The sequence below is a fragment of the Ptychodera flava genome, chromosome 8 (assembly GCF_041260155.1).
Source record: "Ptychodera flava strain L36383 chromosome 8, AS_Pfla_20210202, whole genome shotgun sequence".
NCBI classification, from domain to species: domain Eukaryota; kingdom Metazoa; phylum Hemichordata; class Enteropneusta; family Ptychoderidae; genus Ptychodera; species Ptychodera flava.
In genome coordinates, this window is record NC_091935.1 from 43,894,460 (window position 1) to 43,907,821 (window position 13,362).

A 13,362-nucleotide genomic window follows, 5' to 3' on the forward strand; every position below is an offset into this window, starting at 1 on the left:
CAATAAAGCTAGAGGTCTGATTTTTGGTATATGGAGATAACAATGGGATACAATTTTTTTGATAAAATGTCATGTGACCTCAATGACCTTTGACCTCAATTTCACAAATTTTCCCCTAGCCTTTTACCTCTTGTTGAATATCTATTTCTCTTATTGCCCCTATGCATCAAAATGTCTCAAAACCTGGTCATTGCTGCTTTCTGGCTATATTTACTAGTTCCAGAGACCAGCTCTGGAACTGTTAGTTTTTGCTCACTTTTCTTCTTTCTTTCTTTCTTTCTTTCTTTCTTTCTTTCTTTCTTTCTCTCTCTATTTCCTGTATTACTACCATAGAACATGCTTTACACAAATTTTACCTTAATTACCCAGAATGCATTGCAACAGGCTTATGACGTCATCGCTCAGCTCGGACGGGGTTTACGGGCATTTCTTGTTTGTTTATTTATTTATTTTTATTTTGCATTGCACAACTATCATATTGCGTTCAGCTCTTAATAATTCTAGCTTTCTTTCGCTTTGTTTTTTGTTGCTTTTTGCTTTTTATTTTTCTATAAATACTTGCTATACGTGGCTATACTGTTATGTCATACGCCTTCCATAATGGTTTAGACCGCTGGTTTTCGCCCAAGTGCTCACAGGTTGAATGAGATTAACAATGGCGGCGGATACGAACGCTTCCCTCGCATAGAGAGAGAAAAGTAGGCTTTGCGTAAGTTTACAAGCGTGGCTGGGCACATCGTGTTTCTAGGCGGGGTGGATGTGCTCGAAAACAAAGATCAATGCAAGTTTTGGATTCAAATCGGCTGTTTTAGGTGGAGAAACTGCCCACCGTATTTCTGAGGAGCCACCAGCGGTTTTTTGCTCACGTGTTTACACACGTGAGCATATGTCGCAGCAATGTCTGTCTGTCTGTCCGTCTGTGTGTCTTTCTGTCTGTCTGTCTGTCTGTCTGTCTGTCTGTTGGTCCGATATCTCAAAAACGGCTTATCAGATCAGAATCAAATCTGGTACATATATTCAGTTAGCAAATGGCAAGAACTGATTAGTTTTTGGTTGGTGTGGCTTGCATACTTTTTGCTCATTTGCATAATTAATGATTTTAGAAAAAAACGGATATACATTAAAAACGACTACACAAAATTTGATGAGATTTGCTACAAATGTTGATCACTCCAAGATTTATCAGCAGTAGGAACCATTAAGGGGTGACACGAAAGATAAATGCTAATTTGCATATTTAATGAACTTTCCTAACTAGGGATATATGTCTGATTTGACTCGATCAAAATTAATAAAACTTGGTATGTATATTAGAGAAACTATGATTTAACATTATTGAAAGTCAATAAGCGTTTTAACTTCAGCCAATTCCTAATTTGCATATTTCATGAACTTTGTTAATTATGGATATATATTTGAAATGACTGGACCAAAGTTGATGAAACTTGCTACATGTATTGAAGCTACTATGATACAACATTTTTGAAAGTCATTAAGCATTTTTACTTCAGCCAATTCCTAATTTGCATATTTCATGAACTTTGTTAATTAGGGATATATATTTGAAATGACTGGACCAAAGTTAATGAAACTTGCTACATGTATTGAACCCACTATGATACAACATTTTTGAAAGTCATTAAGCATTTTTACTTCAGCCAATTCCGAATTTGCATATTTAATGAACTTTCCCAATTAGGGATATATATCTGAATTAACTTGATTGTAGTTGTTGAAACTTGCTATATACATCAAAGATACTGTGATATAACATTATTGAAAGTCAAAAGACATTTTTACTTCAGCCAAAACCTAATTTGAATATTAAATGAATTTTCATAATTAGGGATATTTATCTGAATTGATCAAAATTGATGAAACTTGCTATTACATTAAAGACACTATAATACAACATTATTGAAAGTCATTAAGCATTTTCTCTTCAGCCAATTCCCAATTTGCATATTTAATGATCTTTCATAATTAGAGATATATATCTGAATTGACTTGACCAAAGTCGACAAAATTTGCTACACATATTATAGATACCATGATACAACATTATTGACAATCTTTAAGCATTTTTACTTAAGCCAATTCCTAATTTACATATTTAATGACCTTTGCTTATTAGGGATATATACCGGGATTTACTTGATCAAAGTTGGCAAAACATGCTATGTACATTGATGATTATACCAGGTTAAAACAATATCGAAATCATTTCACATTTTCATGTCAGCTAATTTATAATTTGCATATCTAATGAGCTTTCACAGATCGGCATATATGGCTTGAAGGACATGGCCAACAGTAATTACACTTGCTATATAAAGTGGTGATACAATAAGAGCAGTCAAATAACTTTAATATTTTTATTTCAGCTAATTACATATTTGTATACTTCATGACCTTTTAGAATTAATCGGCGGTGATTATTGTTCATTATGTTGATCATAATCATTTCAATGAAGTTGCAAACATGTGGCAAAGGTTCAAATTTACACATAACTTCAATATATAATGAAACACGTGAGCATTTACAGTTCATATCTGGTTTCAATATCAGTCTGCATGCAGGGCTGTGGTGGGAGGCCGTTTAACGCCGGTAACACACAGTCCTGCCATGCAGAACTAGGCATAGCATAGTGAACTGTCACCACACCGGCATGCGTTGGCTGCACGTAAAAGCAACTCAACTTTCCAAGATCAAACGGTCAGTAACTTGTGAAAACAGTGACATAGAAATGAAAATTGTTTTAGTCAGTGCTTTTAATCCCATATGTATCTGTTGCGTTTTTACCGTACATGTAGGCATTTGTAATCTGTGTACTGTAATTCCCTGGACTGCCTTGCTTTTAGTTGTATTCTGTTGTTACTGCTATCAGCCCACTACTTCCTTAGCAATATGACATTAAACTGGTCTAATAATCATTTCCATTCAAGGAAATATATGTCCAATCCATGCATTCTGAGTCATCCGTCTAGCTTCGTATTCCTCATACTCTTTCACAGTCATCTTCTCAATCTCCTCTCTTGTCATCCCATCAAACCTCTATATTTTTTCCCACTCTACGTACTATAGGTACGTGATTGCATATTAAAATCCCAAGCACTCTTTCATTCTGCAGCTATCTTCGTCATACATTCTCTTGTTTCTTCCGCTGCTCTGGTCTCTGGAACTTTGCTTTTGCTTGCAAATGCTTTCTAGTTATTATTTGATTTCATCATTTTAACACCAGTTGCAGTACAGCATTGCTGAGTGTCACCATGAACAAAAACAAAGATTATGATCATGCTGTCACATACTTAGATAGCAAAGCAATCAGAGAATTGTTTCAACATTCTGAATGGAACTACATGTAAATTACACTGATGCAACAGAGGCAACAGATATGGATGACTGTGGTAGTGGCATTGGACCCATATACATATAGTTGTGTGACATTCCTGGAGATGGCGTCTCAGATGAATGTTCAAATTGCTTTTGTCAACCATGAGTGACGACCTACCGCCAGAGCCAACTAGGAGATGGACAAGCCCCGGTTGGTGATAACTCATCAGTTTGACTACGGCAGTACAAAAAGTTCTGGAACATGCAAAATTGTAAATTAATTTGCATGGCGTGATGAGATATACCTTTTCCGAAAACAGCAGCTTACGGTATGCGTGCCAATGACGTTGTAATCATGAGACGCAATGTGATGCCTGTATGTGTGACTAACCTCCTCTTATCGTCTTGCTCAGGATACTCTACTTTTGGGTATAAGTGTGAAATGGTCCGTCCTCAGGACTAGATACCAAAGGTACTTTTCATGTGTGCACATGTATGTCCGTCACACGCAAAAGCTCCCATACCGCCAAAGCTACCATCTCAGTATTTGGTGTACAGATAGATGCAGGGGTTGAGATGTGACGTTGTTCAAATGAACAACACGTCAGTGTCAAAAATGTGCAAATGAGGTAAGAAAAAGGGAAATTCTGCAAATGTTCAGGAGTAATGGCATACCAATGACTGAAACACTGGATACTCCACTGACCTTGAGTCATTTCCTGTCATTGTTTATGAACTGTTACATATTAACAGCCCTGCTCAAACTAAGGGACTGACCATTAGATCTTGGGAGGGGGTGGTCATAATGACATTGTGAATTTTTTACAATTGTAAATTTCTAAAACAAAATTTTCCAAATGAGAAAAGCTGTGCTAATTTTTTTTTCTGAGTAAATTTTCAGATTTTATAATTTTTTAGTTTGACGCTGTCTGAGGATACAATGTACACGCAAGTAGGTTAAGGCATGGGCGTCAAACGTTATCATGAATATGCATTAGGGCTCATGAATATTAATCAATCAACACTGCCCATACATGAGATAATGACAGAAAATCTCTAAAATCATATCACAAACAAAGTTCCTAACTGGAACATCATCGAGCCAACGAAGTGACAAAGGACACACTTGTGTTCACAACAAAAGATAGCCCATAAGCACTGTGTGGAACTTCGAACACATAGAAAAGGCCGATCATCGCGTACAAACGAAATCCATACATCAGCCATCCTGAGGCCAAAGTCCACGGCATGAGGAACGAGGTGACAAGGGTTAATGAACAGAGTCGGACACAAAACGATCCAAACATGAGTATTCTTGCTTCCCTGCAAGAAGAATGCAGAGATCAACAACATAGATACAATATAAAATTAAGGAAGAGATGTGCTTATGTCATGGAGATACATTTGGTACCTCCATGTTTATATAGGCCTAAGCCACTAAGGAACGAACTGGTAGGAAACGTTGGGGTCAAAAGGTCACGGTGGTCTGAGACATACTTCCACGTCTCACCATGGCTATAACAACCAATTTGTTAATTTTCTCACTAACAACCTTACCCGATATAGACAGAAAACACATAAAAACACAAACAAGACAAGAGGGATGATGTGTGCAGCCACTTTCAACTTAAAATTACAAATTGTTTCAGTAACAGGCGACGGGGTCATGACCTTTTGGATTGCTTGCGAGATGGCCCGATCGCGCACAAAGCGACCAGATTTCTTTCGAAAATTCCAACTTGTAGATCGCAATTTTTTCCTGAACTTTTGCTATCCCCAAACTAAGGCTTAAAATATCTTTACAACAATACCTTAAACATGTATGATTTGGTAGCGTTTCTTAAAAAAATCACCGAAACTCAACCAAGAATTGACTTTTCCTACAAATCGTACGTATTTGGCGCATATTTGAGGCGCTTAACTCAGGAATTTCTCTTTGTAAAGGATGTTGATCGATTGTACTGAACCCATTCTATTATCATATGCCGAAAAAACATAGTTTAAATATGGTTTACAAGTTGGAATATGCCGATAAATAATATACGCGATTTTGGCGCGAAAATGTCAATATAAAAATCACGTGACACCTTTTATGCAAATTTAAGTGACATAAACTGAAAGACCTACCAAAACTACGTATGTGTACCAAATTTCATCAAAATATGACCAGTAGTTTTTGAGAAATGAAATTCAGCTCGAAATTCGGTCTGGACCCTTGCTGGACCCCTGCCTTAACTCACTTGCGCATCCATATCACTAGCGCAAATAAGATTGCGTGCTGTAACTACAACATACATATGGCCTAGTGATTTATATTGCTGATAGATTTCGCGAAATGTTGCAGATCATCTTTCGACAAGCTGAGAAGCTGTTTGCAAAAAATGTGGTGAAATTTCAATATTTGTGTTTTTAGGGCATTTTTTGCCCTTTTTTGATCTGTAGCAGCATGTCCAACTTTTGTCATTCTTGTTTTTCTGGTTTAAATATTTCTTGTTGTTTTTCTGGTTGTACTGTGCAGAAATCATTGTCATAACATCAACATAGAATTTTCCTGCACTGAACAGATAAAAAACAACATCTATTGATCTTTGGTACCCATACTGGTATGTACCAATTCTGATCAAATGTGAGCGACACTGTATAATTGCGGTATTTTTAGAAACTTTTTATCATTTTCATTGAATTTTGAACAAAAAACGAGCATTTTAGCCCAATTTTACACCTTCAGTATGTAAATTGTAACTTTTCATTGTCATAGAGAGCTTCTTCATATTCTGAGCTTTGGAAATAATAATGGGTTGTTAGGGTTTCTCATCACAGAAAATGAACTGCACCAGTCTGAAAAAAGCGTAACATGTTGAGAAGTTGGGTTCAAAAAGTCCTTGGCCTGGCAGTTGCATTGCATAGAAAGTCTATGGTACTTTAAGGGTTAAGCTTGACATTTAAAAACGCATCATGGTAAATATATTATCATTGATTATTTGCAGTATCTGTAGGTGGAAATGAAAATGTTGTCAGTCAAGCTGAATGGTGGTCTCTGTACATCAAAGTGTGCGATGCATTGGTACACCTTCGTCAGTATCAGGATTTGGAGCATCTTGCTGCAACTGCCTATGCCTCTGGTCAGTTTTCCAAAGATCCCTGTAAAATCAAGGTGATTGAAATAAATCTGTTTACCATTTTGACAGTTCTGTACTCTTTTTATCTTTATATATATATATATATATATATATATATATATATATATATATATATATATATATATATATATATATATATATATATATATATATATATATATATATATATAAATTAATTGCTAGTTTACATTTACATATTGGATTTTTGTTTTCAGGGTGAATGTCCAAAGTACTGTATCAAACTTTATGAAATATGGTACTGGTGATAATCTGTCAGTGTTAGGATAGGATGCAAAAATGTTTGGCAGCGTCCTGTCGATTAAGTACTAATTGAGTCATTTTAATGACCTTTTGTAATTAGTATGGCGGCTTACATTGGTTTTATGTTTTCACCACCATGGAACTCATTTTTGGCCATTAAGCCCCATCTGTATCGCAGTATTTTTAATCACAGACGTAATTAATGAAGAGGACTCTTTCCTCTCAGAGGACTTGTAATTAAAGTACCCATTAACAAGTGGGAACTGTGTCATTGTCAATGATTTGTTTCTTGGGTTTCACATGGTTCAGAGGAAAGCCCAACAAAAGTGGTATTTTGTTGATTGTTTCAAAGAATTTTACTTTGTATAAACCGCAGTGTTTTGCATACCAATCTGAATATTGAATTGGTATCATTAAAAGCTTCCCTATAGAGATTCAGTACTTACAGGTTGGTGAATTTTCTCTAGAAGTGAACAAATACTATTACAAGACTTATGAAAAATTGTGTTAAATTTCCATCTGGTGCTTTTACATTTCTATTCAAATGGGAGACAAAACTATCTTGCTTTAATACATAGATTGTTTTTCAATTCTCACCATCTATTATTGATGCAATGATGATAGTTCTATTTGAATGCCATGTTTATTTCTTACCAAATTCTTCTTTAAAAGTCAATTGCCATTCAGTTAATGTACTACATTAATGTCAAAATTACAGTAAATTTTCCATCAGGTTGAAACTCACAACATACAGCACCAAGTCACCTAGTGAAGATGCCACAGTCAAAACTGCTTGCCCAAAGTTTTGAATTATTGTAGCTACATAGACCATTTTACACAACAGATTCATACATCGTAACTTACGTATTCCTTATAATCAACAGGAGCTGGATTTTGTCTGTTTACTTGCTCATTATTTCAGTGGAAATCATAGACTGGCATATAACTTCATTCGACCAATGATCATGGAGGTAAGGTGTGATTTATGGAACCTCTGTGCTGATTTCAACACTATCAGTATGTGTGTGTGTGAGTTTCTATGTTCAACCATCTATCCATCCCTCTGTCTGTTTGTAGACCAAATTTGTGCCATTCATAACCCAAAAATTACTTTGCCAAAGTGACAATATATGAAAAATATTTGCGTAATTAACTAGGCCTGAATTTTATCTCAAAAATTTGCTTTTCATTATGAAAAAACATGAACATAAATATCAAACTTTAGAAATTTCAAAAATTTCCATTAATGACAGAGTTTATTATATTGATATTTTGTAGATTTCATCCAACTTTGGTAAATCACCTATTTTATTATTATTATTATTATTATTATTATTATTACAAGTTTAGGGGCTATAAGTATCATATAGAAATCTAATAACAGTTCATTAAAGCTGTGTGGGAATTCTGAAAAAGAGGTGTGTATAGTCTGGCAGAGACCCTGCCTGATGCAATTCGCGTTCTTCTCTGTTGGAACACGCGCACGCCCTTCAGAGACGCGATGCGAATCCCGGAGCATGCGCAATTGAGAGTGCGTGCGCGTGACAGTAGAACATCTCCGATCTCGTGCTATCATGTCGTTGACCTTTAAAAATGATGGAATGTTGACAGAAATTGGAATTACTGCAGAGAATACTTTTCAGGATATCACATGTGAGTGTCTGAGGTACCAAGTAGGACGTTTAGGAAATCCTTTCAGAAAGTTCACACTGTCTGCAGCCATTTTGTGGAGTACAAGCTTATAAGCTTACTAACTGCAGCGTATTTCTACTGTACATATTGCCGGAACATATGCGATGGAATTTTGCGTGTCACGTCGTTCAATAATTCAGATGGAAATGCCGCTCTTCTCCAAACTTTGAAAAAACAGGGTGACAGGCTTCGGAAAGCTAACTCTTGTATATCAAGAATGACGATATTTAATGAGAAGATATTTGTATTCAAGCACGGCTACAGTTTTTGATTCGAGAACTCTCATCATCGACCATGGTTGTATTCAATAATCGAGAGGGCTAGGGTGAGTCGAAGTTTTTCCTATGTCCACGTAGCACTTGTGCAAAAATAAGCGAATCCACAGGCCTTTGGCGAATCAATAAATGCGTTTTTCACCAAAATGAAAGGTTGAAAGATGCGTCCGTCACTTTGGGACGAGCTAGATAAATGCAGTCAAACCAAACTGGGCACAGAAATTTGCCATAATATGACATTGTTCTGGAAATAGTTACCATGGCAACTCGAAACATTAAAATAAGTCTGGTTTTTGTGTTCTCTGACCCGAACTCCCCCACTAGATAATTTTCATATCAATCAAAATAACGTTTCATGGGATATTAGAAAAACTGAAATTTTCAACCCCTAAAATGGTTACCATAGAAACATTGGGCAGTGAATTCGATATCATATTTGGTCTTTTCGACCCAAAATACCCATATGGTGAAATTTTCACGGAAATTGAACCTATTATTATTCGCGTTATTATTTCTATATAATACTTATATTAATTATTATTAAAGTTTATTTCAGACAATGTGTCCATATCAGCATTACACAAACAAAAAGAACATTAAACTGAAATGATCAAAAACAAAGAAAAAAAACGAAGAAGAAACAGAGAGAATGATAAACACTTGAAAGACTTAAATTGTGAACAACTGCTTTCTCCAGAGACGGAAAATCTTACTGTGGCGATTCCAGTCTGAATTACATATAACAGAAATCAATGCGTTTGAAGATCTATCAATTCTGCATTTACAATTGTAAATACTTTGTCGGATAACTTCCCCGAGAGACATAATATTGTTAGACACAAACATATTTGAAGCACTGCTACCAGGAGATACACCTAGGAGCCTCCTCCAAGCATTGTTATACATAACTTTTAGTTTGTTCAAAACCTTTGATTTGTAGTTAAACCACAAATGGCAGCAATAAATATTTCTACAGTAAGCAGAAAACAACACTTTCTTAACATCAAGAGAACAGTGTTTACAGTGTCTCAATAGCATATTGGCTCTAACACAGAAATTATGTCTTTGTCGTTCAATATCAACATCATCAGTCTTATCACTGGTAATAACATGCCCCAAGTGAGTGTGCTGAGTAACAAATTTATTGACTCTTTTGTTTTTAAATTACACATATCACAGTAACCCTATATTATACATATGTAGGTCAATTTGTTTTACAATTTGATCTAATATGGCTCTCAGGTGACTATATTTTGTCATGATTTTTCCTCATGTAGAGCCATTACACAGGCATACTACATGTACACCTGAACAAATTTAATTCAAACTTGGTATTAGGACGTTCTACTGTACACTGACTGCATGAATATTAATTTGTGTTCTGTTACACTCTAAAAGGCTGCTAGGTGGCCATTTTGTCATGATTTTTTTTTTTGTCCAGAGCCATTACATGGACATGCATCAACAGATATATTCAAACTTGGTACATGAGCAGTGTACAATATACAGTGACATTACGGGGTATACTTCCGGTAGTGGAAAATGTTATGAGAAAATAGCGGGAAATTGACACTTCACTTTTTTGTGAGAATCCTGCGAGATTTTATTTTTTCTTGCATTAATTTGTTTTGTTCTTTTTCTTTAAAATTGGTGAGACCTTATTTACCTGCCATGAATCTGTTAAAAACAAAATTCTTGTAACAAAACAGCAAGAATTAGTTTTCCTTGCTGTCAATCTGCGTGAAAATAATGCACGTAAAATTAATTTCACTGATGGATTGTGAGAATTTCATTTCTTGCAGATTCAATAAATTCAAAATAAATTCTATCCAAGCGAGGGCAAAAAATGCAACAAGTGAGTGCAAAAACTGCAAAAGCTAATTGTTACATTTACAATGCAGTTTTTCTTGTGCTCTTCATTCAGCACGTGGAAAGCAATGCTTGGAAACACAAGTCATACTTGTATAAGTACAACAAAGAGCAAAAAAGCGTCTATTTGTCTCTATTTTCTGAACAAAAATTCCATTATAATAAACTATGACAGTAAACACCATACCAGTACATAATGTACCACATGTACCATGTGATAGTAATCAACTGGTAAAAAACGTTGTGTTACGAAGATAATTTGTCTCTGATGATTGTGCACTAAGCTGTCATAGGCACCAGCAAAATTATTAATTAAAATAACATTATGAATACAAAGCATATTTGCGACAATGCAAAAAGATGCTAATTACATATTACAAGGAATATGTTTACGAAGTTTGGACGAAAACAAGAATAATTATATTCAGAATGGTAAAGGTAATCAACACTTAAGGTAGCTAAATACCTTTTAGACACTTTCAGATTTTTATTTCTTTCTCAATTGAACACGTCCAAAACCCCAATAAAGTATACATTTTCTGAAAGCCCTGATATAGAGCTATCCGACCAAGTACAGTACACGGTCATTATTTGCATAAGAGTCACGTTACAAGCGTTTTGCTAAACCTTCCAAAAACCGGTTTTTCCCGCCTTATGCAAACACGCTGCAAGATTTCCGGTTGGAATTTCTTCATTGACAAGCCTTGACAATATCCTTCAAAACCATGTCTGCGATTTTTTTCTCGGAGACTCCATTCAAATTATATGGCGTGATAATTAAAATTCCTTGAAAAGCACCTTCATCTAACACCTTTAAGAGAGCATTAAAAAAAAACAAAGGCATATCCCAGACACGGATTTTGAGTTCATTATGGTATGGTATGGTATGGTATGGATATTTATTATAGTGACATTTGCACTCGCAGCTCTCCGCTGCAACTGAGACAAAATACAAAATGCAAAACTGTAAAAATACAATACGTGCAACCAGCCCACACGGGCTTACAGGTCACTTCAAAGCAGTAAAGTACAATAAATTAGCACTGGTGATACAAAAAAGTTTTCCTGACAGTATAAGCTGCTTCAACAAAGCGAGCTAACGGTCTACAACAATTTGTAAATAAGAATTTTAACTTTTCAGGGTCTGATAAGTCACTGAAGTTTGCTAATTTTTCTATAATTTTGTCATATAATATTCTACGATGATGGTCATATGCCTTACAGTAAAACAGAAAATGCGTTTCCGTTTCTGGGGTACGCAATTCACAAATTCTATCTTCTACGTCTAGGTCTTGAAATCTACCCGTTTCAATACGCAAGGGGAGGGTACCTGATCTCAACTGAGCAATGAGAGACCTCTGGCTCCGACATAGATTTACCTTTAGGTACTCTTCAGGGCCATAGGTCTCTTTAAAAGTTACGTACGTACGTAGCTTGGGTTTGCTCTGTACAGAGCTAGCCCATTCCCATTTAGTGTGATTATATAATAGGTCCTTTACCATGGACAGATTACATGATACGACAGAATCAAATATGTCAGCCCTCCCTAATTCATTGAAAACATCATAAACCTCTGAGGACCAGTTATTATTATTAATGTTAAGATCCCAAATGAACACTTTCTTCGTGAGCCTGTTATCAGGCATCACAAGTAACCTGTTCCACATTCTTATCATATTCAACTTCCTTCTCTCCCGTGAAGAGGCCCATCCCGTATCTCCAGTAATGGCATGAATGGGAGCAAAGCGATTAACCCCAAGGTAGAAACGAATCGCTCTACTTTGGACTGAATCGCAGCACCTGAATTTCTTAAAGCCCCATACTCCACTACAATAATCCATAATGGGAACAACTCCTACATTAAATAAATGCGAGTATGTACCAAACCCCATGTCTTTAAGGAGGGAAAATTTAGACATTATGGCACCCAGGGCTCTTCCAGCAGAGTCAGCAAGTGTAGACGCAGTAAAGTCAAAATTCAAGTGCTCATGAAAATAACCCCAAGGTACTTATATTTATCTGTATATATAAGAACTTTGTTTCCGAGGCAAAATTGAAAAGTACTACGTTGTATATGAGTTGGTCTAAAATGAACGACCTGTGATTTAGAATCATGAGCTACCATACGCCATTTTAAACACCAATTATGAACAACTGACAACATTGATTGTAAATTATCTTCATTTTCGGCTAAAATGACTATATCGTCTGCGTATAGAAGAATAGACACCTTGAAATCATTAATTGGGATCCCTAAACGTAAGTCATTGATACTCACTGCTAAATCATTGATGTATACAGAAAATAACGTAGGTGATAAAACATCACCTTGTCGTACGCCATTGAGTATTTCAAACCACTCTGTATATTTACCATTAACATTGACGCTGCAAAAAGGTGCTCTGTAAATACACTTGATCGCTCTAAACATTTTCCCCACAACCCCGAAATACCTTAATTTAGAGAACAACAACTTATGATTGACGCAATCAAAAGCTTTTTTCAAATCAATAAAGCAAGTATATGTTTGAAGTCCTAAGTTTTTGCGATTGCGAAGAATGGATGACAAGGTAAACACATGATCCTGACAACTTCTGTTTCTGCGAAAACCGTTTTGCTCATCAACTAACATATTATTATGATCCAAATACTTTGTAATTCTATTGTTCAGAACAGCACTATACAATTTGTAAACTGTACAGAGAAGACTAATTCCGCGATAATTAAGTGGTATTATTATTATGTTTCCAATGGACAGTGTGAATTTCAAGCAGCTAGTATTTGTGAGCGC

At 35.7% G+C, this 13,362-nt stretch overlaps 1 protein-coding gene across 6 annotated transcripts in view; it reads left to right on the forward strand.

Annotated features, from left to right (window-relative positions):
- The window catches only part of LOC139139392 (general transcription factor 3C polypeptide 3-like), a 500,706-nt gene that overhangs the window by 429,494 nt on the left and 57,850 nt on the right, over positions 1–13,362 (forward strand). For all 6 annotated transcript variants that reach the window (XR_011553793.1, XM_070708296.1, XM_070708298.1 and 3 more), the window contains 2 exons: positions 6,322–6,488; positions 7,620–7,706. Coding sequence is in view for 5 of the 6 variants with exons in the window: in XM_070708296.1 (XP_070564397.1) it covers positions 6,322–6,488; positions 7,620–7,706 (254 nt within the window). In the remaining variant the exon portion in view is untranslated. The remainder of the gene's footprint in view (positions 1–6,321; positions 6,489–7,619; positions 7,707–13,362) is intronic.